Consider the following 26,352-nt stretch of genomic DNA (forward strand, 5'->3'; position numbering starts at 1 on the left):
GTACCATAATACAGCAAATGCTATGATCACAGATAAATGAAAGGAAGACTGGGAAACTAAATCTCCAGTACAACAAACAATTTCAGAAGATGAAAAAGCTCTACTCGTAGAACTTGAAACCAAACTGCCTTCTTCCCTTATGTGGAATACTATGAACAGTATTGGGCTCCCCAGTATCTCCCCAAAAAAAAGAGCTGGAAAATGGAAGCAGGTCCTACAGGCTGTCACTAGCATGGTTAGGGAGGTGAGGCACCTGATACCAAAGATGTGTTGAGAGTGCCAGTTTTGGTCAAAATAACAGCTTTCCTTACCAACATGTGCAACTTCTTACTGAATAGTTACAGAGCAGGCAGAGCCAGGCTCTTTTTGAAGATGCACAGCAAAAGAGAAGAGGGCAAGAGACACAAGCAGCATCAAGGGGAAGTCTCATTTGGAACGACATAGCAAGTGTTACCAAACACTGAAGTACTAGAAAAGTGGTTGATAGAGAAGTGGTGGCATCACCACTCTCAAAGACAGCATCAATGCAACTGGAAAAAGCCTGAGCAACCTCATCTAACTTTGAATTTGGATCCAACATGAAAGCTGGCTCTGCCTTCAGTGAAAGGTTGTGCCCAGTGACCTCCAGAAATTCCCTAGAGCCTCAGTTAATCTATGATTCTCTCTATCAACCAGATAGCTCAAGGGACTGTATCTTATTTGAAACTAAGCATGTGAAACTTGCAATTCATTCTGGATTTCATTGCATAAGTATAATTATATTAATGGAATTTTCTCAAAGCAATCTAGCATTCAACCCTACAATCACAGCTAAATGATTAACCTGTTAAGTTTCAGTGATTTTCTGAAGTAATCTATCAGCTACAGCCCATGTTTATCCCGTGGCCTGTGCTCAAATTACCACCTAGCTTCCTCATCTGATCCAGCTGTACAGATTAATAAATACATGAGGTACAATGTGTCCTGCAGAAAACAACTACTGCATATGGACTTCCAAATGTGTTATACAACAAAAAACCACCAGTTCAACTAATTAAATTCTGAGCCTGTAGGAAAAGCAATCAGAGTGGCCATCTGATCCACTCACAAACAGGTTATCTCAAAGATGACCCCAATGTGGCCAGGAAAATAAAAACAACCATTCTTTCAGTTTTGAAGGGGAGAGGTGCAGAGCTTCTTACAGAGTCCTATGGCTTAACAGCCTGAAGTCAGTGCTCCTACTGATAGATTCAAGGGCCCACATCTCAATGAAGCTGCAGCAGCTGTGCTACAAACCATGGCAGTTTTTGTCCTCACAGACATTTATTTCCTGCATCTCACTTCATTAAATGGACTGTCACCCAAACTACGCTAAAAAAAAATCTACCAGTTCCAGCTTGCCTATGAACTATACTCTTACTCCCCCAAAATTTCCCATTGCTTCTTCTTCATTAAGGTTTTAGCTTCTTTGTTTTCCTTTTTCCCTGCTATTTGTACCTCTGGCAATGCTTTCCTCATGCATATGTGATACGGTTTTACAGCACCTGGTTAGTAATAATTCTTTCAAAACTCTCACAAGCTTATTTTCTTTTTTCCTGCTTTCCTGTACTAGGGGGGATACTTTTTTTCCTATCACTCTGTCCTATTAATAATTCCAAATAACTATAGAAGGGACTGCACAAAAGGCCAAATTGTCAAGCATTGCTATGATTTACAAGGCTATGTCCATGATATGCATAGCCAGCTATCTTTTCATTCTCCTCATCAACAGTAAGAAAGTTTTCTGTGAGATAAAAAAAAAAAGTTCTCAAATTGAGTAATCAAGATGTCTAAAACATCCACTGGGGCCAGATGATGCTTCTGAACTGAACTGTCCAGATTATTACAACAAAAAGCCCCTGTTTCATGGGCCTTAATGTTTTATGAAGATTATTATCTTGAAAAGAGAGGCTAAGCAAAGCGCAGGTGAAACAAAGGAAGCCCACATTTTTTAGTCTTTCAGGTGAGAGCAGAAGGTGATTCAAATCTGTGGGGTTAAGTACTAATTACATACTCTATTTCTACAGTTTGGATTTCTCATTCATTGTCATAAAATAAAAACAGGTTCTAACAAATTCTAGTTTTGGAATTAGTGGGATGGAGAATGATACATTACTGAGTCCCGTTGATGAAGTAGGTGGAGTAAGTGGACTGTAGGAGCTCAAGAGCACTTGATTTCTTGTCTAGAACAAAATTCTAGCTTGGAAAACATTCACACATGAGAGGTGACTGCAAAATATCAAAGCAAATCCAGCACTACTTATAGGAGGGAATACCAACTTCATGAAACAGTGGCTGCTCTGCGATTTTATAACCCCTGTGTTGTTCTGAGCTCTAAAAGGAACAAAACAGGTGAGCTCATTCTTCAGTAATCTCATTTGGATTAAAAAAATGCTAATCACGTCTAAAAAAATCTCCAAGCACTTGTAGGCATGCTCTGATCTCTCTCTCTCCTGAAATGTGGTATTCAAAACTAAGTATAAAAAAGGTGCAATGCAGGCTCTCACTCGTGTCTGAGTGTGTTTTACAGGCTATGTATTACATTCACTCTGATATCTGTTATTATTTTACTTTTCCTTTGAGATATTAGACTTCCCTTGTTTTTTTTTTTTTTTAATATACTGCATAAAACCTGTAGCATGAGGCTGAAGTTCTCTGGAGCTTTACATAAATTACTGTTTCCCTCTATTGAAGAAATGCATTCACATCACAATAATCTTGATTGGTGCTGCCATGTACTTTAAAATGTGCACTCATTATACATAGTTTTAACACGACAGCAATAATAACATTTCCTTCAGATCTCAAAAAGGAATTCAGTCAAATCAAAGCCTGAAACCAATTGGTACCTTCCATGGTAGGTGACATGCCACCAATCAACACCAGAGTGAAATTATGCCATGCAGTTAAATGCTGTAAGTCTTCTTATGGACTTTAACACACGATTTGTTTCATCTGGGGTGAAAGCAAGGAAAACAAGAAAATGTGACAGGGTTATTTATATCATGACAGTTGTTGGAATCTTAAATGCAATACAGATTGATGCCACAAAGACACATGCACATATTTACCACAGCATGGTGGGATACAGACAAACACAAAGATTGTTCTGAAGTTACTGAGCAGCCTGGCAGGAGGAAAAAAACCTGTTTCATGTTACCATTCTAATACAGACCATGAAGACATCAAAGGCAGAAGCTGAAAAGCCCACATACACTGCTGTATACCCCATATTCAGCAATTAGTGTAGTATATACAGGGGTAATGCCTGTCTTCTAGCAATGTCTTTTTAGTCTCTGTTTCTGTTAAAAAAAATTAGATTTTACTTGAGGTCAAATGCTCTACCTTTATTTGATTAATTACAAAAAGAAAATCTTCAGGAGTTAGCCATTCAAAATTGACCTTGATTTTGGGTTTCATTGTAACAGTGGATATAGTTCATTTTTACAGTAGTAAAGCCTACAATCTTGGATCTTGTTATGTAGATTTTTAAAAATAATCCACACTAAGTCTACTTTTATAGACATCCCAATGTTCTCCAATTACTGCAATTCCATTGTATAAAGTAGCTGAAAGTGAAGTATTGCTCACTTCAGCATCAGATCGTTCCCAGAACATACACAATGTTCAATGTTATTACTGCACCCTCAACTCTCTCCTTCACTGAGCTTGATCTTCCAACACACGGGAGTCACGCCTGGAAGATGCAATTGAACTTCAGAACTCCTCACAGACCCCTTTACCAGCTCCTGGCCATTTGAGAACCTCTGCTTTAATGAAACTAAACGAAAAAATCTGCCTATGCTTACAAACATTCATTAAGCCAACATTTCTCATGTAGCCTTCTCCTACTTTCACTTTTTAGCTTGTAGCAGATTAGCCACTATACCCTTCATCACTAGTTTTGGCCTTGAAATGTACAGGATCTGGTAAAATACCTGTTCTGTAACTGTCCAAGTGTATCCTCTCCTCCTTCCATAACCAGGACTTACCTCCTGATTCCCTAGGTGGACCATATAGTTTGTGGGTAAATCAGAATTTCTCTTTAGGAGTGACATTTAGTCTGGCACCTAAAGCAAAAATCAACAACCTCCCCTTTGGTAAACCACTTAAAAATTATATATCCTCAGTGTGAAAAGACTGACACACACATTCAGTTTGAATTTGTGAAGCATCCATTTTCTTTATGCAAAAAACCCAAGTTTCTTCATGAAACAGAGCTTGTTGAAAGACTCTGACTATTTTATGCTACATACACTGAATCACTACTAATACATGGGTATTTGACTGCATTTTTCAGTATTTTATGGTTCTATAAATGTTCAATCAGACTAGGCAAAGTAGTCTGACAGCTGCAATTCCACATTTTTACCTGATAATCCCAGTTTTTATTCACATACACACTTTTCTCATGCATTTTCTAAATTGTTCTTTTAAATATGTGACTATATTACCAGGGATATGTTTAGAGACTAACTGAAAAACCTTCTCAGTGACATGTGTACCTCATCTTCCCACAATGGTTACTGTTTCATTTTCCATTCTAACACATTAAGAACAAAGAACAGCAAAACCCAAATATTCCCCAAGTTAAAAATAACTAATCAAAAAGCAACCCCCCCCCTTTTTTTTTTCTGACACCTGCTTCAAATGCTTTTTTTTCAGCATGAAAATATAGCACCTCAAATTGTTTATGAAGAAATGTACAGAAAGGCAAACATATTTGATTTTAAGAATCAGAGTCATCTAAGAAGGTAAGACATTTCTTCAAACAATAAAATTTACATTTCAAATATAGCCAGCTTCATAAAACTGTCTGGAGCTTCCTGTATAAACCAGAGGATCTTCCCTGCTACAGCATGCAAGCAGATCTCTCCTGCAGTAAAACTGAGGGAGAATGTTCACATATTGTCTTTTTCAAAGTTTCTATAGAGAAATAATTTTTATAGTTCTGCTTTTCAATAAATCCGTCCTTCTTCTCGGAAAGAAAAAGAAGAAAAAGAAAAAAAAAAAAGACAAGCTGCCTTTTGGTTCAGCTGTTCATTTGACAAGAAAAAAAATATAAGGATTATTCATATCAAAGAAGAGGCTATTGGGCTCCATTACTTACCAGGTTCTACCAGCACTATTACCATTAATTCTGATTAAGTACAAGGAGACTTTTGTGCAAATCAACAAAATCCTCTTCTAAGCAAGCAAAGAGATGCCCCTGGTAATGTTATATTCAAGTGAAGGAAGTTGTACAGACTGTGAGGGGAAAACCACCCGAAACATTCTGAAAAGTTCTTGTTTTTACCAAATACAAAATGCTTAGGTCACCTTACCGCTTGCTTTTCTGTTGGGGCTTTTAAAGTTATTTTTCTCAGCCATACTGGATCTCTGTATGTTTGAGTCCCCCTAAGGACTTTGTGTAACCATGAAACATCAATTCCATTCTAAGAAATCCAGCATACAACCCCACCACTGGCCTGTTCCCTCATCTATATAAATGCTCTTTTGTATATAGGCACTTTCAGGAAATTGCCCTGCTCCTCCCCCGCTTGCTCCCCACTGTCCGAATCCCTCTCACACCCCCCTCCCGATCAACACCAGGGAATAATTGCATTTTTGTTGGAGCACTTCCAGCCCCTCCACACGTTCCAGTCCAGAAGCAGCAGCACGCTGTAGCTTTGGCACTCTCCTCTGTTTTAACACACGCACACACACACGCACACACGCGAACACTCATCTGCAGGGAAGTAAGTGGCATCAACCCTATTCCCAAAATAATGACCTTTCACTTCTCCCTATGCAACTTCCTCTTTTGCTGAAAAATACAGTGCTCCCAAACTAAAGAAATCTTCCTCTTTCGACATTTGACTACCAGTGTTTTGAAACACTGTTTCTTCCACTTATCTGTACTCCACGTGCGGGTAAATTACCACTGCCGAGGCAGACAGATACCCCTGGGTACCAACACTTCGGCCACTTCGTATCCCACAAAATCACCAGGGCTTCCAACACTTTTGCAAAGGCCTTTTCCCCTCCCCTTTGAATACCCGAAAGCTGAAGAGAGCAGAAACTCTCCTCCTCCATGCTCAGAGAAGCAGCGTGTGGATTTCCACCCCTAATAAATATATTAGGAAAATAAATAGTTCAGAACCGTACCTTCCTTGGGCTCATCGGCTTCCGAACTCATGGCGCCGGCGAGGCTCTGGGGAACCAGATCAACGCTGACGTGCGCGCTGAGATGCAGCCGCAAGTCAACTTCTCTCCCTCTCCCTTTCTCTCTCAGAAGGAGGAAAAAAAAAAAAAAGAGAGAGAGAGAGAGCGAGAGGGCTGGGGTTTTGAGGGGAAAAGTCTACGAATTCAGCAAATCACAACTAACCTACTTGCAAAGGATCCCGCCCCTTTCTCAGCTGCCCACAGTGACTGTCTGAAAAAACAGCACCTTCAGAGAAACCCCGGTTTTACTCGCCAGCTGTTGCCGTTTATGAATCTTATTCTCCCCAGTCTGTAGGAAGGGTGGAGTTTTCACTTGTTGCAGCTTGCCAACGTGGTATGAGAAAGCAAGCAGGAGAGGCCAAAAAAGCCCTAAGTGCACAGCAGTGTCTGATTGCGGTGACTGACAATCACACTGGGGCTCCCTTAACTTGCAGGAAAATCTATTTTAAATTGTTTTGTTTTTAAGGCTAAATTGTACATTTCAACACTGTTTGCTATCTGGAATTACTTCTGCAGCCTCCATAATTACACTGACTAATACTGGATGACTTAATAGGTGCTTAAAGATGAGAAGTAGCAGCCTTCTTTCAGGTAGTTTAAGCAAAAATAATTTTCTTTCAGTCGTGCTCAGTGTATGGTGCCATCTACCCTGAGATTAGTGATTAAGTTTACATTCTAGGAAAAACTATCCGGATTCTTTGTGCTACTCCAGCTACCTACCCCACAGACATCCAGAAAAGACTTGATGTTTTTAACTACTATAGGCTACAGTTTTACAAAGAGATCGGGGCTCTTAGCAGCCACCTCCCAGTTTGCAATGTGTCACACATGCCTTCAGTGCAAAATCAGGGGGAATTACTTGAAAGCCTATTCTCAGTTAGCACAGACTCCAGTAAAATCATTGTCCTAGGGAACCATCTATCCGTGCTTACTCATTTAATGGATTTCTAGCACAGTGAACAGGACAAAACCTCGCTGGAAACATGACTGCTCTGACAAAAGGAGAGGTGTGGTGTCTCAGGTGCCTGATGGCACTTCCAGCTCCAACATGCCATCAAATTCCCACCTACCTCTCTGTCTCACAGGGTCAAACCTGTGGGCCTGAAGGGCTCTCAGGGTCTCCCGGAGGTAACATCATTAACAGCTATTAGTAGTAGCAAATGTCCTACTGCAGTCAAGTAGAAGTAAGTGTATTTGTATTTCACAGTGAAGTCAGAAACAGCCAAAGCTGTTAGCTGCTCTGCACTGAGGCACGAAGGAAAAAAAATAAATAAACTGTTCAGATTGTAACATTCCCTTGTACTCGTTAAGGCTTAAACACTCACAAAGCTGGGAAGACCAGATGTAGGTAAGATGGCCTTGCAAGTAACAGATACAGCATGAATTCTTTACCTATAGCAAAGCTGCCCTGAAGAGTGGGGTAAATAATACTTCAGAATGTTAGCAGTTTTATCCTATTTGCAGTTATTTTATTATAAGGACTCTCCTTTGCCATGTACTCTCCCCACACCTAGGAAAGACAGATTTCCTTTTATTTAAAGACTTTTGGTGACACTGCCAATTTCTTGTTTTGCAATACACATAACTCCATGAGTTCCTTAAACATATTCCTTAAGAAGCTGGCTGTCTTCTGCAGGCCTTATCAACTCCTGTGGTGTACAACACTGCATCCTTGAAAGCACAGAGAATGAAATTGAGTATTACCCTAACTACAACACTGATGTCGCTAAAGAAGCCACATTTTCAAGATAAACAAAAAGGAAAAAAAAAATAAAGTACTAGTTAAGGGTAATTAGGAGATTAAAACCAATCAAAAAACTTCACACAGAATAGAGAAGGAACAGGAAGAAACATAAGGTGAGTCCAGAAGAACTGCAGTAGCCTCTGGGGTCCTTTAATCAAAGGAAGTGTTGTAGAGAAATAGGAATATAAGCCAGCATCAAAATCCCTGCATGATCAGATTTACATATTAGATGGATGCCTTTTGTTATTTTAGATGACAGACAGACACAGAGAGATAATAAGACCTGTGATTAAATGTCAGCAAGTTTTGTAAATCAGGATTTCTCAAATCTCTCAGAAACTTTATACCCCACTGGATAGATAAAAAAAATACAGTGATTTTATTTCGTTGCTTATGCACAAAGTCAAAATCACATCTCCTCACGCAGTCCTGATACTCCTGCATACAGGGTCTCAATTCAGACTACAGAAATTGGTTTTTCTTTCATTTTGGTTGTTAGGCTTCTTAAAAGTATATGTACTGAAAAGACTGGTGAAAAGACTCCAACCTGGCCAAAGACTGGTCAAGTATGTAATTTTCTGCTCTTTGGTTAAGCAGGAACTCATATTGGCATACGATAATAGAACATTATCACCTTTTTCAGAGTCTGCACCCAACCAACTTTAATTATCGTCCTTAGAAAGACAGCAAAAGTAATGGAATGAGGTAGATTAAAATTAAGCAGAGTCAGTGAAAAATACTAGAGCCCGAGTAACAGATGACATTACATCTACAGGGAAGTGACATTTATCAAAGCATCCAGATTTATTTGGATCCCATGGTGAGTAAAAAGCCTGGAAAGCCCAAAAAATCCCTCTTTAATTGTAAACTGTGCATGTGATTTGGAATAGGAACGACAAAAAAAAAAAAAACCAACAAAAATTCCAAAAATATAATTAGTAGGTGCAGCTAAATTTCACAGGACAGATTCTCTTACAGAAAATTACCTTCCTACAGTGAAGGCCTAAAACTCACCACATATCTGGACAGACACTGTTGTGGAGGGAAGGCCAGAATTCCCACAAGAAAATGAAATAATCTGTGTACAACACACAAAAAACATGGGCTGATATACTTCAGTGGCTAAAAGCCTAAAAGCTTCAAAGCTGGGTAAGACAAGGGTAGCATGGTCCTTTCCAACCTTCTCTGCTGAAAAAACCCAACTTTTGGTTTTACTTTGCAAAAACAAACAAACAAAAAAAAGCTAGTTTTGGTTTGGCTTCACTTTTAACTCATCGTCTGTAAATTGTCCTGACTTCTGCTAAACCCTAAGGGAGGGTCACCACAGCAAGAGCAAACTAGAGCCAGGCCCTGGCTTACTACAGTAGTGCATGGGGAATTGTGATGGGATGGCTCAGCACATCCCCCGTCTCCAGCTCAAAACCCTGTTTATGTTTTGTGTCACAATCCATGCTGAGACAGCTCTCTTTACACAAGCATTTGTCCATTAGATACAGAGGCTGCAAATACAATGATGCATTTTGTAAGTATATAACAGAAATAATAGGCATCTTAGCAGAAAAAAAAAGAAAAGTGCTAAAATTGCTGTCAAGAAGACTCTGAAATGTCAAAAAAGACTATAATATTTTGTTTCATAAAAAGAAAAGAAAGCAGCACCACTACCAGAAAAATATCAGCAAGAAGCTTTCAAAAGGAGGCAGCTGCCATTGGAAGCAAGACTAAATCCTCTACTGTAAGAAAAACCCTGTACAGCCCTAGAACAGTTCTAGAGAGAAGGACATGGTAATGTCACACTTAAGACTTCACACATTCATGTGATTTAAAAAAAACCCCAAACTTCCCCATATTTTGTTAACATAATAAAGTTGTCTGATGAATACCTTCTGCTCTTCCAGAATGTCACATTCAGTGGATTTCAAACCTTTAAACAATAAAAAAATACGATCTGTGCCTAACTACAATTCCCTGGCAGAGATGATAGTCATCAGCCATTTTCCCTAAGTCAGTTATGTCTCTTTTACCAACTGTAACTTACTGAATTATTTGAAGCCACATGACAGACCCTGATAGCAGCTGAGGAGATTAGGATTTCCCACCACACTCCCAATTGTGAGGAAGAGGAAAAGGTGTACAAGTAAACACTGCATGTGATATATGGAATAGGAGGGACAAAATAAAGAATGGCGAAAACTCTAAAAAACAGAATCAGTAGACACAACAAAATTTTGTAGGGCAGATTCTCTTACAGAAAAGAAAAGTAACTTCCTACAATGAAGGGCTTAAAACCAACCACACATTTGGACAGATAATGTCGCAGAGGCAGGCCAGAATTCCTGAAGGAAAAATACAAGAAAACCTTTTGCCATTTCTCCTTTTAGCCACAATAAGCTGTTGTGCCTATTTCTGACACTAGAAGTTAGGGTTAAGAGATTTTCAGCTTCTGAGGCTCTTCAGTGTGTGTGGATTATGGATATATGACACAAGTTTTCAAACAGGATAAGGAGAACATCGGACACTATCCTGAATCACTCACACATATTAAATATTTTTAGGTATACAATTTACAAAATGTACTGGGGAATTATGTGCAACACTATAATGCATTTCACCAATTCTCAAGAGTTTTGACTTTTTCTCAAACTAATGTTCTGAGAGGGAACAAGATGTAAGATTGTTATATGTAAGTCTAAGACCTTCCAAGCAGAAAAAAGGGTATCAGGTCTGGTCTGCATACACGTATGGAATCTCCAAACATGCTGACCTCTCATAAAGGCAACCAGATGCTAACACAGTACCTCAGGAAAAAAACCATACAAATAATGTTGCTATTTTCCTCATAGAAATAAGAGGAAAATTGTTAAATCCAAGTCTGGAAACCATGCTGAGATATCATTAGGAAATTAACTATAACAACTGCTTTTGCAAGTCATGCCTTAGTAACTTGCAGATTTTCCCTGAAAGACCTTTTTATAGAGGTTACTGATTGAGTAAGCAGGCAAAGACAGCAGAGAGGCATGCCTTTAACTTGCTCCTGTGCTCCTTTCCTGCGTTCCTTCCAGTACCACTACAACCTTTTCCTCAGGCAGGCAGATCATAATTGCACTGAGTTTCAAGAAGCACAGATTTAGAAAACAGGAAATATTTTTGTTTTCTAGCACTTCTTAGTTCAGACTGGTGGGTGAGCTCTCAGAGCACTGAGATCTTGCAGCACAAAAGCATGATCTGCTGTCTCTTCCAGCATTGTCCATCTCCTCTCCCAGCATGCAGAAATCCACCTGCCAAGCTGTCAGTGCCCAAGGGTGCAGCGCTGACCTGCAGTCTGTCCTCTCTGCTGATGCCACACACGGGCACGAAACTGCATGCAGGCATCGTGTGTGCAGGGTGGGGAGAGTGTGGAGAGAGTGCTACAGGCACAGAAAAAAAAAGTGAAGTTTCAGCTTTCTTGCTGAAACAAAGAATTGTATTATGCCCACTTTATCAAAGTTGTTCTGCTTTCAGTTATGCCTTAAACAGTTGCAAGCAGACCAAGCAAACCAGGCAAACCAAGAAGTTAAAGTTATTTCCTAACACAGAGGTAAAGCAACACCATCTGTAGCTATATTACTTCTACTATTGCAACAGAAAGTGCAATATGCAACTGTCCGTCAGGTGTGAGCACAGCAAAACCAAATTCCAACTCTTACATAATTTAATTATTTTGGAGTTGAGTAAAAAAAAATTTATCTTGATTAGCTGTGTGATTTTAATAGCACTATTTATATAGCTCTGTAAATAAGAATATTAGGTACAATGGCCTATCTTTTGCTGTAACCAGACTTTACTACTGTTTTATCTTCTACCATAACCAAGACATACATCAAGATAACCTAGACAGTGCTTAGCTTATGAATAATGTCAAAAATACTGTTTTCAGCAATAATCAGTGTTTCCATGTAACTGCACAACTCTAACATCTCAGTTACATATGATGCGGAATTTTAAACTAATTTTTCTACATGCACATAAACTATCAGGTAGTTTTTATCTTAGGAAAATTCAGTCCAGAGAATTTTCTGGGCTGAATTTTTCTAAGATAAATAAATAAAAAATTAGCAGGTTGAGATATATTCCAGATATGAAAAATACATGTACTCCTGGGTTTGGTCTGATTTTTGCTGCTTGTTTTTCCCTTATCTCATTACTTCCCTTTTGCCCAGCAGACTTCAGACCAAGGCGGATGGTCTGGTTTCAGCACTTGCTGAAACACATACAATACTCCCACCTGTTGGGGAAACCCATGAATGATACTCTAGCTTGTGCTTCTGCCATGTGGTTAATAAATTATAGAATTTAACAACTATAAGTTAACAAATTATAAAAACATGTCATTGTCACCTGATAATTTTACTAGGGGATTGCTCAATGGCATTTGCACCATGCTTGGCATCCAGCACTTCATGCTATTCTCCTCCCCTCCCCATGCTGCCCTCCTTCCCTTTTTCTAGACCTTCCCATTAAAACATCCATTCTCCACCCGCTACTGGTGTACTGAGGTCTGTCCATACATTCATTTCCAAATGGTTAAAGCAAAATATGACAAATCTGGTGCTGAATGAACCCACACAACACTGGTGGTGTGGCCCTTCAGAGTGAGCAAAACCTATGGCTTCACCACAGGGTAAGATGTACAAAAGTGTATCTGAAGACCTCCTCTTGACAATGAACCAGACGAATGAGCAGCAGTATTGGGTGACACAGGAATTCACAGCAAGCCTACCAAGTGAACGGCAGGAAAAAGCAGCATGTTGGGGACAGATCCTGGAGGCCATATGGATGCAGTTAAACTTCCCTAACAGATAGTCCTCACTCCAGCTCCTCTCCCTGACAGAAAATATATGGAGAGAAGGCAGGAGGATACATGCACAAAAGGCTCCATAAAGTTGAACCTGCTTTATATTGAACATAACTTCGCTACAACATTTGGAAGTCCCATCTCTGCAATACCCATGATCCCATTTATAAATATTCAGAGCTGACAGGAAGACAACATGATAGTAAGCACCTTGCAAACTGTCAAGACAGCATACAGTGTGCACCTTCCAAACTGGTGTCCTTGACACAAACATGCTGATATTTTAAGTTTCCAAATAGTGACAAGAGTTGTTTTTAAGTTATTGTGAAGATACACTCAAAAGCTCCTGGGGTTAAGAGGTGAGGAAACTCCTTCATTTAGCCTCAAAATGAAGCTTTCTTCATAAATTTTAGCTGCATCACCCATTAATGGTTGGATTATCAGTCACAGAACACTCTCAGCACAGGCCTGATGGGATGATGGCTCAGGCTGATCTATTCTAGTCAACCTCACAATGTTTGTTATTGTTACAGAACAGCACATTTCCAGGGTAAAGACTGCTCTCAGCTCAGAAAGGGTTTCACTGGCCTATCTTTTTGCTTTTCAAAATCAGTCTGAAAATTCACACACAAAGCAACACCATGTCTTCTGAGATGTGAATTGTGATGTAATTCTGATTTCTTGTCCGTACATATCATGTTGCCAAAACCCACTAATAATAAGAGGTCTTATTGTAGTCACATAGATATTGTGCACTGAGAGTGGTTAACTCATCCAGAAGTTAGCATTTAGTGAAGACAAGTTTTCAGTACATAAGAAAGCACAAAACAATTTATCAAGAGCAAACGTACCAAATAGCATTCAAGGGCTTGGTTGTTCTTGTTATGGCTTAGCCCCAAGAGCCACTCTCTCCCCACAGAGCCACTTGTGCACTCCTACCCGCGGCAGGGGAGAGAATTGGAAGGCCAAAAGTGAGAAAACTCATGGGTTGGGATACAGACAGTTTAATAGACAAAGCAAAAGCTGCACACACAAGCAAAGCAGAACAATTCATCACTTCCCACGGGCAGGGAGAAGTTCAGCCATCTCCAAGACAGCAGGGCTCCATCACAGGCAACAGTAACTTGGGAAGGCGAATGTTTTCACTCTGAATGTCCCTCTTTTCCTTCCTCTTCCCCCAGCTTTATGTGCTGAGCACAACACCAAATGGTCTGGAATATCCCTGTGGTCAGTTTGGGCCAATTGTCCTGGCTGTGTCCCCTCCCAGCTTTTGGTGCAGCCCCAAACCACTTGCTGGTGGGGTGGGGTGAGGAGCTGAAGAGGCCTTGGCCCTGTGCAAGTAGTAAGGAAAATGCTCCTGTACTAAGGCTGTTTCCAGCAGAAATCCAAAACACTGCCCCATACTAGGTACTGTGAAGAAAATTAACTCTGTCACAGCCAACACCAGCAGAGCTATCCACAAAGAGGAGGTGTCACAGTAACGGGCCCCCAGCTGGCGTTATAATTGGTATAGACTCTCTGTATTTATAGAAGGTCGATGAATTTCTTTTATTAAGAAACTTACTGGTTTTTTATATCCTAGTTCGCTACAGGTGGACTTAATTGGTTTTTTACTTAAAATACTATCACTTGGCTAATCAAGAAACCACCCTTTGGTAAATAAATTTCTCTAACACATTTTACATGTTCACAATACCACGTATAGCAAGTTAAGGTAAGAATTGTTTCTTATTCATTCTGCTGATCTTCTTACAGCCTTTCCCAGAAAGATGCTTGGGAAAGTTGTGTTTTTCTCTGTGGTCAGAGAGCTGCTGCCACAAGTAGGTGATTTGGAAATTCATACAGGTGTGGTGGAAGTCAAAAAGACTGTTTTTGAGGGCCTTGCACTAAATCAGGCAACATGTACTGTCACTGGCCTATAGCACTGTTTATTCAAATAGCAAACATTTCATTCACTATTTTCACTTTTTTAAGTGAACTTTTTTATGGTCCCGTAACAGACTACACACAAATCGCTCCTGCCAACAGTGCTATGCCAAGCAAAGAGCAGCACTGGAGAAAATGAGACTGTGGCCTGCATGAACAGAGGTAGGAAAATGCAATTCTCTGGTCTGGTGAAGAGTAAGCAGATCAGAGCTAGTTTCGTAGTTTGGTCACAAAGGAAAATAAGCTTCCCAGCAGTAATTAATGATATAATTCTTATGAGATATTTGTATTACTATATGTAGTTGCAGCCTTTGCAAAAATAAAAGCAAGGCCTAAGAAATCTGAGGGGCAGAGCACCAAGAACACAGATTTGAAAAAATCCCTGCACTGAAAACAGAAACCACACCATAATGTCACAGTTTCCCCAGACAAGAAGAGGGAGTCAGTGTGCTACACAGAACCTGCTGACAGCCCCACCACAGGCCATGAGCTACACCAGATCTGCTCCCAGCATGACAGAAGTGGTATTGCCTGATGCCTGTGCATCAAAACACAATGCTAGAACAATTTTAATTGGAAAGGGATATTTTAATTACAAAGAGAAAATCTAGTATCACATAGCCAAAACTCAAAAAGAGCTCAAAAACCATGTGCCTGAATTAGTGTTAAATACAGTGCATTTAAACATGCTACCAAAGTGTATGCAAATAATGGCTTTTTTATGCTGAAAGAACAGGAAACTGAAAATTATCTTAAAAAAAGGAAAGTTTCTGTTCATATAAAAGTGGTGCACATGTGGGAAAACACATATGTCTCAGCTGGGGAGGGTTGTGTTCCGGTCCCAAGCACACAATCCAAGTGTTCTGCTAATGCGTAACAATCAAACTATGCCCTTTTTCTCCAAGACATCAAAGACATTAATCATGCAAACAGTCAAAACACCACTTGCATATCAAATTGAAATCTTATCTAGAAAAAATTTCAAATTAAAAAAATCTTTTTAAAAATACCTATATGAATAATCTCCTTTTAGTACAAATTCAATTAAGAGATTAAAAGAGAGATTTAAATGGATATTAAACCTAAGCAGAGTTTTCTCTTTAAGACTGAGTTTAGCTGTAGTTTTCATTCACAAGCCAGATGTACCTAATTATATGGTATTCCTTCAAATAACCATATTGATATCTGCTTGTTCCAAATTGGCTTTAAATCAGTTTATTATTTGCATAAAGCTTAGACTGAAGCCAGCAAGAATCTGGAGGAACACTTGCAAGAGTTTCTTTTTTTTTTTTTTTCCAAAATATTAACTAAGACTATGTTAAACAAGTGCTGGAATTTCAATACCCAAAGAAACTCAGGAACTCATAATTTATGGAAGTCTTTCAGCACTTGCTTCCTCTGGCTTATGGTAACATTTTCATAACTAAATAATACTTGAGAAAACAGCACTTCAGACTGGTCCAAGTGAGAGTGTCTGTTTACCAGAGCAGCACCATCTTCCTCTTCTTCCTCTCCATTTACCATGCCAGCATAGGCATATGGTGTCCATTTACAGGACATATATAGCTAACCTTTAATTTTTTTTTTTTTTTTTTTGGCTGGGAGAATTTAAACCACAAGTAGGAGCTCTCCTTTTTGTTATTTTTTAATATAAAATAATTAATTGCAGCTAAAATTAAGCATTTGTCTCAAAAAGAAGGTGTTGGATGATCTCTAATTTAGTTATAACCACTGAAAATCCATACCTTGCTCATTTTACCTTCTATTAAGCAAGCTTACATTAGTGAGCAATGTTCATGCAAATTTCATGTGTAAACTCTGGTCAGCATTTCCACATTGAATTAAAAATTCAATATTGGACTTCTACTGATTGCTCTCAGTTCCAATTAAAACAAACCAAACCAACAAAACACATCAGAATTTTGCTAGACTCCAAATGAGTTTATTTCATAGGTCTAACTTCTCAACAATTTTATCCACTTTACAGGAAACTCATACTTCAGCCCTCAGAATTGCTTTAGCAACAATAACAACAAAATCTGCACTCTGTGGCTCAGCCAAACTGAATACCACTTCAAAGGGTTATTGCAAGACTTTCAGGAACTATTTCAAGTATTCAGTTTCCAAAAAAAAATTATGGATAACAAGATCTGAACAAGACTTCTAACTCTTGTTGCTCAATATCTTGTTTACAGAAAGCTGAATTATGCCACATACTTAAGATGATTTACTTGTTCAGGCAGATGGTCTGTCAGGGCTGTGCTTCTGCAATTCTTCCTAAAAGCTTAGGACTTTGTGTTTCCAAAATCTGAGACTGAGTAGGGACAATAGCTACTATCTTTGTCCGCTAGAAAATAAATGGGACAAGAGAAAGAACAAAGACTGCCACTGACTCTGCACACAAGGAATGTGGCACTTGGATCAGAAATCCCATGTAACAAACTTCTGAGAGCTGCACTGAGGTCAGGCCTCTCAGAACAGATCCACCTGCTCCCTCTGTGCATCCCACATCCATCTCACTTGGACATGTCAGTGATTGATGTAGGTCATGGAGAATTTGCTACTGGTTTTGGCCACGAGGTGGCAACAGCACCCTGATTAAAAAAGCCCAGGGCTTCTTGAATGAATTTTCTCATCTAGGGAACAGAGCAGGAAAGCGCTGGCTAAAATGTCAAACAAGAGGCTTCCCATACAGCCTTGCAATAGCATTCTATACTGCAACACACAGGCTGCAATTGTGTTTTGTACATGCTGGTATGGCAAATCTGGAGAACTAAATGCTTCTGAAGCAGTGGACATAACCTGAAATCTGTTAGCAAAACACCAGGCAGCAGTACAAAATACCTATTATTTTTTCACAATTCAAAACCCAGATTAGTTTGAAAAAAAAACTTAATTACATCTAGAGGACAGCTACAGTACCATGGCAATATAGCACAAAATGGAGTGGTACTAGTTTGGCTCCATGAATTTGAAACCACTCTAAAATCTGAAGTATCACTTCAAAGTATGGATACAATTGTGCTACTCATGAGGCTCATCCCTTGCTCCCAGCTTCTGCCTGCCACGACTTAGTTCAGACCTGCTCAGCCCTCTGTTTTCCCCTTCCCCATCCCGCCTTTCCAGAAATGGGATAGTGTAACCACCTTTTATTCCCCTTGGACGGGATGTGTTGAGTTACCTGTAACTCAACTTCCCAGCTGCAAAATCAGTGCCAGCATTTCCTCTTATGGGACATGCAGGATTGTTTTGAATGCAGAGGTGGTGGATTATTGGGGGGCACAGTCTTGAATTAAAATGCCCATCATAAATCAGGAATGCCATGTATAAAGGTTGCACATGCAACCTCAAGTAGGTCTGAAAAACATCCCCAAGTATTACTTTTTTTTTGTCTTACCTCCACAAAAAAGACAGTCTCATTAATTTTATGAGAATTCAGATATTCAAAATATGTTTTTCTTTAGGAAATTAAGAACAACTCAAATGGTGGCAAAGGGATGATACACCTAAAACTAGGTAATTGTTGTTGTTTCTGTGTCCACTGTAAAACAGCAATTATCTGGGCATCCCCCTTCAATATTTTTTCCTATGTAGCTAATTTATAGTAACAGACATGCCATCAGAAAAATTAGGATACTCTAGTTTAATCAGTGTTGGGTAGAGACAACTGCCTGCCATGTTTTTAGAGGGGTATGAAAACAAAAATTACTAAATCTATATTTTCTACTTCCTGGCTGCCTTAGAGCATTTAATTCTAAATGTATGGCAAATGCATTTACATTCCTTATGAAAAAAGATGAAGCAGGAACTGCCACCACTTGAAACATTTCCTTTACTCAAAACAACGCTATCTAAGCAAGTAAGACTTCCCCCAAAAACTTGATCTGTATTTTAAACCAATGTAGAGTTATGAAGTTCTTCATCTCTGTAAGTGAAATAGAAAAAGCAAATTTCCATTACCAAATACCAAACATGACACTTGTCTTAACTGTGAAACTAAGAGAACAGTACTAAGGAACACATTAAGTGAAAGCACTAAAATAGCATCTATTTAGCACAAAGCTTATATGTTCACTTTCATTCAAACTGGATTTTTATAACCAAACACTCTTACTTGATCTCAGTGCAGCTGTCTGGGTGTAGCAGACAGTAGCAAGTCCAGCTGATGAACAGAAAAGCAGAGCTGAAATGTGGCATTATGAGGCCAGACTACAAATATATTTGACTCAAAGCTAATGCAGTGCCTTCCCAAAACAGGTAATTTCAACATCTACATAACATAGCTTGTTTTTAATGTCAGGAAAAAGCCAGCAGGAACTCACCTGACAGTAAACAGTGAGCATGTTTGGGCAACATAATACTAAGGCCATCATGTTTCCCCACTTCCTGAGAGTTTGCTTTCATAATCTTCTGTGGTTTTTACTCCACAGTTTATTATGTAAATGCAGACTGACCTTCAAGCTTGTGACCAATTCTTGACAGCTCTTCCATAGTCACTGCACAAATAATCTAATTTCTTTTCAAAATTTCTCTGGAATTTAAGCACAGCAGACTCCATATGTAGATACCTGGATATCTACAAGTAAGTTTATCAGTCTATCAACCAATGTGGATCAGGGATTAAGAAGTGAGAATACTGCAAAAATCAAAGGCATCACAAAATAACAACAAGAGCAGTTTTGGCCCTAATGACTGCAAGAAAGAAACAAAAATTCCAATTTGTCATAGTGGGTTTCTGACATTTATTCCAATATTTATCAGAAATAGGTGAAATACAAACATTTAATAGTGAATGAATGGGCAAATACTGGAAAAAAATTAACTACTACACTATAATATGCAAGTATTTATGACAAATAAAGAAATCTGTCTAAATACAAAAAGTCAAGAAAAGGAATGTCATTTAAAAAAAAAATACTACTCAAAACTGGTATTTTGTGACGACTGATGACAAACACCATTGCTTTGTCTTAGATTTGTGAACTTGATACTTTTTTTTTTATTTCTCTAGTTTTGAAGAAGCAGGCAAGTACACTCATCATGAAATGTTGCATTTTAAAGTCATAAGGTGTAACAAATATCAGCAGCCCCTCTATGACTCTGGGCAACACAGATTCTGCAGAGCCCTCACTGACCATGCACACGTGGAGCACTCGCGGTACGCACTATTTCTTCCAGATCCTCTCAAATGTGGTATCTGTGAACATTTATCCTTTGAAGAGTGTGGCACATGAATGCCAACTCTTCCTCTTAAATGCAGCTGTAAAATTCTTTGCAGGGCCAATGTGCACAACAACAACAACCAGAAACCAGAAACCGCTCAGTTAATCATGTTTGTGCAACAAAGATCTGAAAGAAAGTAACATATTTGATGACCACAGAGATTTATGCTCATCTTATCTGATCTCCAACTCAAATCTACTGATGCCTTCTTACCAATTGGTTTCCAAATGAAATCAAAACTGAACAGGGTTAGAAATGCTGGTCATTGGTGGAGACTTGAAGTAAGAGAAAATTTTTACCACCTAAAAGCTATTTCTAACATCATTATAAAAAGAAATAAACAAATCTCACAGACTATATTTACTCCAAATTCATGTATTAACAGTCTCCATTCACAGAAAAGTCTTGTTTCAGAGGCTCAGGATATGAACTTTTGGGGGACCCAGGTACTACCTTTCCATGTGAAGGACATCTCTCTCTCCAGACAGGAACTAGGACTTCATGCATGTCAGCTTCTACTGATCACCAGGAGTCCTCCCCCAGCCTGCTGCTGGTTGTGAATACCAGTAAACTGGTCAGCTCTTTGTGAGGGTGCTGACATCTGATCCAAGGCTGTGTGCTGAAATCCCTTGGTGAGTAAAACAGCAGTTTTCTTCCTCCCCAAATTTTTTATGGCAAAACTCTCATGTATAAAGCTACAGATTTCTCATTTCACCTACTACTGGTTCCATAGAGTAAAAACACTGTAACTACAAATATCTGCTCTAAAATTGGCTCCACAGGTAAGTTAATTATTCACAGGTGGTTTATACTAAAACTCAAACTAGATATAAATGTTATGTTGACTAAACAAGACAAGTGAAACTGTATCTTTTGCATCTCAGCAGAACTACCAACCCTAACAAATAAATAATATCTGTTTCTGCACCAAACCAGAGAGAAGCTGTTGATCAAAGTGTCTGATACACCTCCAGGAAAGGAAAAAGGGTTAGCAACATTATGAAAGATAAATTCCAGGTAGTGACAAAAACCATTAACATGTAACATCTGTGAAGGTACCCATAAGGCTCCAGTTTAACTGTATTTGTGATACCTGATACTCTCTTAAAATGAAATACGTATTTCTATTTTTATACATGTTTTAGTGATTACAAAGTTTTTGGGGACCAGTTTCATTACAAAAATTAAGTAATTTAGTTTTAGGTACCTGAATATATTCAGCATCCCATCACCAGTCTGTGCTATCAATCTGGTCTACATAAACCTTGATTTACTATTAAATAAAACAGCAGTATTAAACAACTGCCTACCTGGTTGGCTATTCAGAAATAGTCCTAAGACATGCACACTTCATCCACAAAACAAAGTGCTTTCAAATGCCACTCTGCTGTATTCCTAAATGTTTATGTTACCAGTAACCAATACCTTGGTTGACAGAGGTACTGTCTACTCACATTTTGACTGGCAGGGACAGACGTGCTCACATCTCCTCCCTTCAGGAGGACACAAGTAGCTGGATCATGATGCTGCTGTACTCTTGGTTTCTTTACAACCTTTACAACCTAAATATCAAAATCACTTGACAGCACTTGAAGCAGAATGACAGAGGACAGTGAATACATGGAATGCATCTGGAATTATCTGTAGTTATCAATAAACAGCCCTCACATCTCCTTCAGGTGAGTGCTCATTCATGCTCACACCCTTCTTCTGCTCCAGAGGAAACAGGTTCCTCAGGGCTGCAGCCTTGAAAGACTCCTTAGCAAAAGACATCAATGCCTGTCTGAGGTGCCCCATGAAACACCATCCCTGAACACAGGAAAATACTAAGGAACTCAACTGAGGCCTGACAGGAAGGCATGGGTTGGCACGTGTTGGCTACCCCTGTGTTTAAAACTGACAAGCACATCTCATGGGGCTGAGAAACACCCACGTTAATGAGGCTGAAATCCTCTGGTTGACAAGGGGAAGCACTGGGGAAGGGAAGCTGTCCCAGCACGTCCAGGACTTGTATTTCTGAAGATGAGGCAGAAATGCTCAGTAGGAACTCATACCTCAGACTGAGAAGGGGGGAAGGCACCCAGCTGCGGTGCTAGGAATCCAAGGCTTCCTAGCACCACAACTGGCTCAGAAACAGAAAAGCCATTACTTTTTATCAAAAAAAAGTCAAAAAGAAAGGTAAGGCTTAGAATACTTATTACAAGTTCTGGTTTTTTTCAACTTTTGTGCTGGGTCTCTCACTAGCAGCCCAGATGTTTAACCAAACTGAGTTATCTTATAAGACAACCTCCCAAAAGTCACTGACTTCCCTACAAAGGATGAAGATCTCACAGTTCTGTTTATGTGATACATTATGATTGCTGACTGTCAGCACTGAAGCATGACAGTTGTTCTTTCACTTTGGAAAATGCTAGACATCCCTCCATACTGCCTGGAGCTGCTGTGCAGAGGTACACAGAAATGCAGTGCCTTAAGCACCCAAGTGTGCTGAGGAGAGCAGCTTCCACATAATGCAAATCTGGATGGGTCAATCCTCTACAAAACTTTGTCTTGCCTTGCAGCATCCAGAAAGAATTTAGAATTCTCAGAACATCAATCCCAGCTTTTATCAGGGGCCTGTGATGCCTTTCATCGTTTTATGTAGAACATGGCATGAGATACCACATCAGCTGATGACATCATACACTCCACTGTATCAAAAACATGAGAAGGGATGTTCATCATGATACAGCTGCAACGAAATGGAAATTGTACAATCTGTGTCCAAATGCAAAGCAGAAAAAGAAAAAGACCACGTCCTTTCTGGAAGGAGTCCAAAGATGTGGTGGTGAGATGCAGTTGGAGGCAAAGACAGGAAGACAGTCTCTCTAAGCAACAGCACTGCTTCCTCTCCTGAATACATGGATGAGCACAACTGGTTGTAACATTAAATAAGAGATGCAGCATTGCTAAATTCTGGCTTAGCTTCTTTCAGAGACAGTACAGAAAATGAAGGGGAAATCCTCAAGGGCACAGCTCTATCCTTGCTGCTGTGACTCCAGCACCTCTTGTAGGGAAAATTCAAAGCAAGGTGATCTTCTGGAAGAGTATTGCAGTCAGCTTAAATATTTTAATACCAGGCGAAAGTTATTTGAAATACTTATGGACTAGTATTTAATAATTTGTTTTAATTTACAGTAGTTAAGGGACATAAAAATAGGAGTTATCTGCTTATATTGTATAAGTAAACATGAAATTAGAAAAAAGTTATATTAATTTACAAGGCAATCAAAATATCTATTTTTGTTCATTTATGTCAATGGAAAAAATAAATCCCTAAACTATCTACTCTTCAAGCATCTCTTGAAGAAGTTGGGAAAAAATCCTGAACAGTAAAATCATACATCTATGTCTTCAGCACTCTGGTTTAGCAGATAATTAAATACAAGTGTAACAGGGAAGAAAACCACAGCATCTTGGCTTCCGTGCATTGTCGTGTTTTGTTGAAGTATCTCTGTCACAACTAATGCTATTTTAAATCACCTTCTGTATTGTGGATTTCAGAGAAGCAAAGAACTACAGCAAAAACAAGTATTCAGTCTAATCAGCTTAAGAAATACTATCATTTTAGCTTTCTCATGCATTTTAAAAAGGAGACTGAAGATCAGGATTTAGCACTACCAGCTCTTTTCCCTTAGTTAGTACTTCAAGTATGTTGAACAATCCCAGTCCTTCCTTCACATGTACTGACTGACTTTCCACTTGTACTGAAAAGCTATACAGAAACAATTAAACAACTGCTAAGGAAGAAGAGTTTTTAAAAGTCTGTGTTTGCTGTTTATTTAAAACTTTGCATGTTTTAGTAGAAACACAAAAATACTCGGACATGCACATGTATGTCAGCTACACACATACTTAGTGAGATGTTGATGGAGCAAAGGATTTTCTAATACACAACAGCCAATGCTCACAGATGTTGCTTGCAGATGCCACCTCAGCCCTTCTCATTACATCCTGCAATGCAAGCCTGCCACCACTGACCCTGAGAGACACATATTCGTAAGAGTTAACTACAAAATTAATCATTAGACACAGATTTATATATGGGTAAGATTAATGGAAAAATCCCTCAGTGTCTTGCATCTTTTGTTTTCCGTACATCCATTGTACTTAGGCACTGCTGGGTCAAATTCCCCTGCGCTGCAGAGTAAATCTCTCCCTTCACTGTGACAAGTGGCACAATAAATGCCACACACTACAGTGGCCCAGTGCACACGTTACGGATCATGAGCCTTCGTGAAAGGCACTTTATTCAGGTACACAGCTTAATGCTTGAGAAACAAAGCTAAGCTCTATCAAGTACTGAATGCTCAAAAAAACCCATACTTCAAAAACTGACATAGAGAGGATCAAACACCCTTCCTAAAAATATCTCAGAATCCAAACGCACTACAAAATTCTCATAAAATTCTCATATGCAGATGATGATGATGATATGGATTTAAGGCTGAATAATTTGCATCTGTAATTTAGGAAAACTTCAAAATAGCAAACAATAAGGGGAATGGGAGAAGTGAAAAAGTGATCTGACCATCTACTACTGCCTCTTGGTTTACAGCAGCACTCCAGGTAATGGAATGCTTTTTAAAGAGAGGGTAAAGAAATGGAAACATTATTCAGAAATGGCTATCTCCAAAGGAGGTAACATGAAAATAACCTATTATCTTTTCCAATTCAAACATGATATTAAATATATATATATTATATATAAATATATATATATATTTATATAGTGAACAACAGGTGACTATTAATACCTAATTGGATAGCAGAGTTGCTAAAAGAAAAATTTTAGCATGGAGTACTGGAAGGGGAAATATCAGACTAAAAGAAGCCTTCTTTTACAATTTTGGGTAGTGTCTGAGTCTCTCAATGTATCTAAACAAAACTTTAAAAATAAAACTTCGCTCAAAAGAATGTGAGTATCTGTGAGGTGTCCCCCACAAAGCTGAGAGGTGTCCTGAACAGAGAAAGACAAAACACACAGGAAAAAAGGAACAAATCAGGGCAGGGTTTCAGTGAAATGGGATGCAGGTCAGTGTATCTAAGCACAAAGTCAGATTGAGAGACTTCCATAAACACAAACTTTTAAGCACTGCCTCCAAATGAAGTGGTTGCACAATTCCCTACCCTCAGACATGTTATACCCACTCTGTTCCTTCCTTTCACCCAGCCTGAGAGCTCCCTGTGGTAGCAAAAGCTTCACAACACATCAGATTGAAGAATTAATTCACAAAAAAAGACTGCTGGGGGGGAAATAAAAAAGGCTAACTGATCTCATAATTGAGTTCCTCATTCTGACGAACATGAAAGTTTCTGCTGACACAAGGAAGGAAACAATACAAGCATGGAAACAGGACAGCATGACATTTTTGGCAGCAGAAGGGGTGTGAAATCAGTGCCAACTGACTTGAATCCTTCAGCAGAGAGGACATCACCCACTGGAAACAAAAGTAAAAAGACCTGTGCCACAAGATCATGACAAATCAACCAATCTGTCACTGCTCTGAAAAAGATAAGCCAACAGTAGTAAGACACACAAGACACTCATCTGCATACAAAGGATGATACAGACACTTGGTATGTGGCTAAACAATAAAGCACAGCTTCAGCTCATCTATGGAAACTCACTAAAGTCATAAAATGTGTGGGTTTGAGGATGCCTTGCTTTTTTATCCTGTACCCAAAGTCATGCATGATAATCCTTTAACTATTTAGAGACCACATAGGTCAAAAAATTGTTCTGGTCACCTCTTTCCTTCTCTGAGACTGAAAAGTTATTAGCTCACTGTCTTTCCTTCAGTTATGTATGCTTTTAGTGCAGCAACCTTTCCACTGGTGTTTATTTGTCATGCATAATCCTGTGCTGCTTGATTCCACAGAGGGTCCTGTATTTGAAACAACACCCACACAAAACACTTTTAAAAAAATACTTATGTTGTGTGCCCTATTTCTCAGCCCAATTTCCCACTACCTTCAGTCAGGCATTACATACATTTGGTAACAGGGGACATTACTAGCCCTCAAACCCTTTTCCTAGCCGCACCACATTTGTTTCTCTCTACCCACCCTTCACCCAATCTGACAGATTTTGACCATCTCAAGACCCAAATTCAGGTTACCGTGATAATGTCCCCAGCATGGACGTCATTGCATCAGACTTGTCCATCAGCATTGGTGGCTGATCCCATTTATTTCATCAACCACCTCTTTCATTGCAAGACACACAATTCCCACAGTGGAGAAGCTAACTCCAAAAGCATTCCCAAAATGCTCCCAGCACAATATTCACCTCATAGCTTCCTTTGAGGCTCACATACCCACAATCTCAACACCTACTGGTGCTTGAAAAGCTGTATGTCTAATA

At 39.2% G+C, this 26,352-nt stretch overlaps 1 protein-coding gene across 2 annotated transcripts in view; it reads right to left on the reverse strand.

Moving 5' to 3' along the window:
• Positions 1-26,352, reverse strand: part of TNFAIP8 (TNF alpha induced protein 8) — a 56,470-nt gene that overhangs the window by 13,919 nt on the left and 16,199 nt on the right. The window contains exon 1 of one of the 2 annotated variants that reach the window (XM_036404001.2): positions 6,166-6,297. The exons of the other annotated variant lie outside the window; for it this stretch is intronic. Within the exon in view, the coding sequence (XP_036259894.1) occupies positions 6,166-6,196 (31 nt within the window). The 5' untranslated portion in view covers positions 6,197-6,297. Of the gene's footprint in view, positions 1-6,165; positions 6,298-26,352 lie in introns of those variants that run through there. 2 annotated transcript variants of the gene reach the window in all.

The sequence above is a fragment of the Molothrus ater genome, chromosome Z (genome assembly GCF_012460135.2).
Source record: "Molothrus ater isolate BHLD 08-10-18 breed brown headed cowbird chromosome Z, BPBGC_Mater_1.1, whole genome shotgun sequence".
Lineage (NCBI taxonomy): Eukaryota > Metazoa > Chordata > Aves > Passeriformes > Icteridae > Molothrus > Molothrus ater.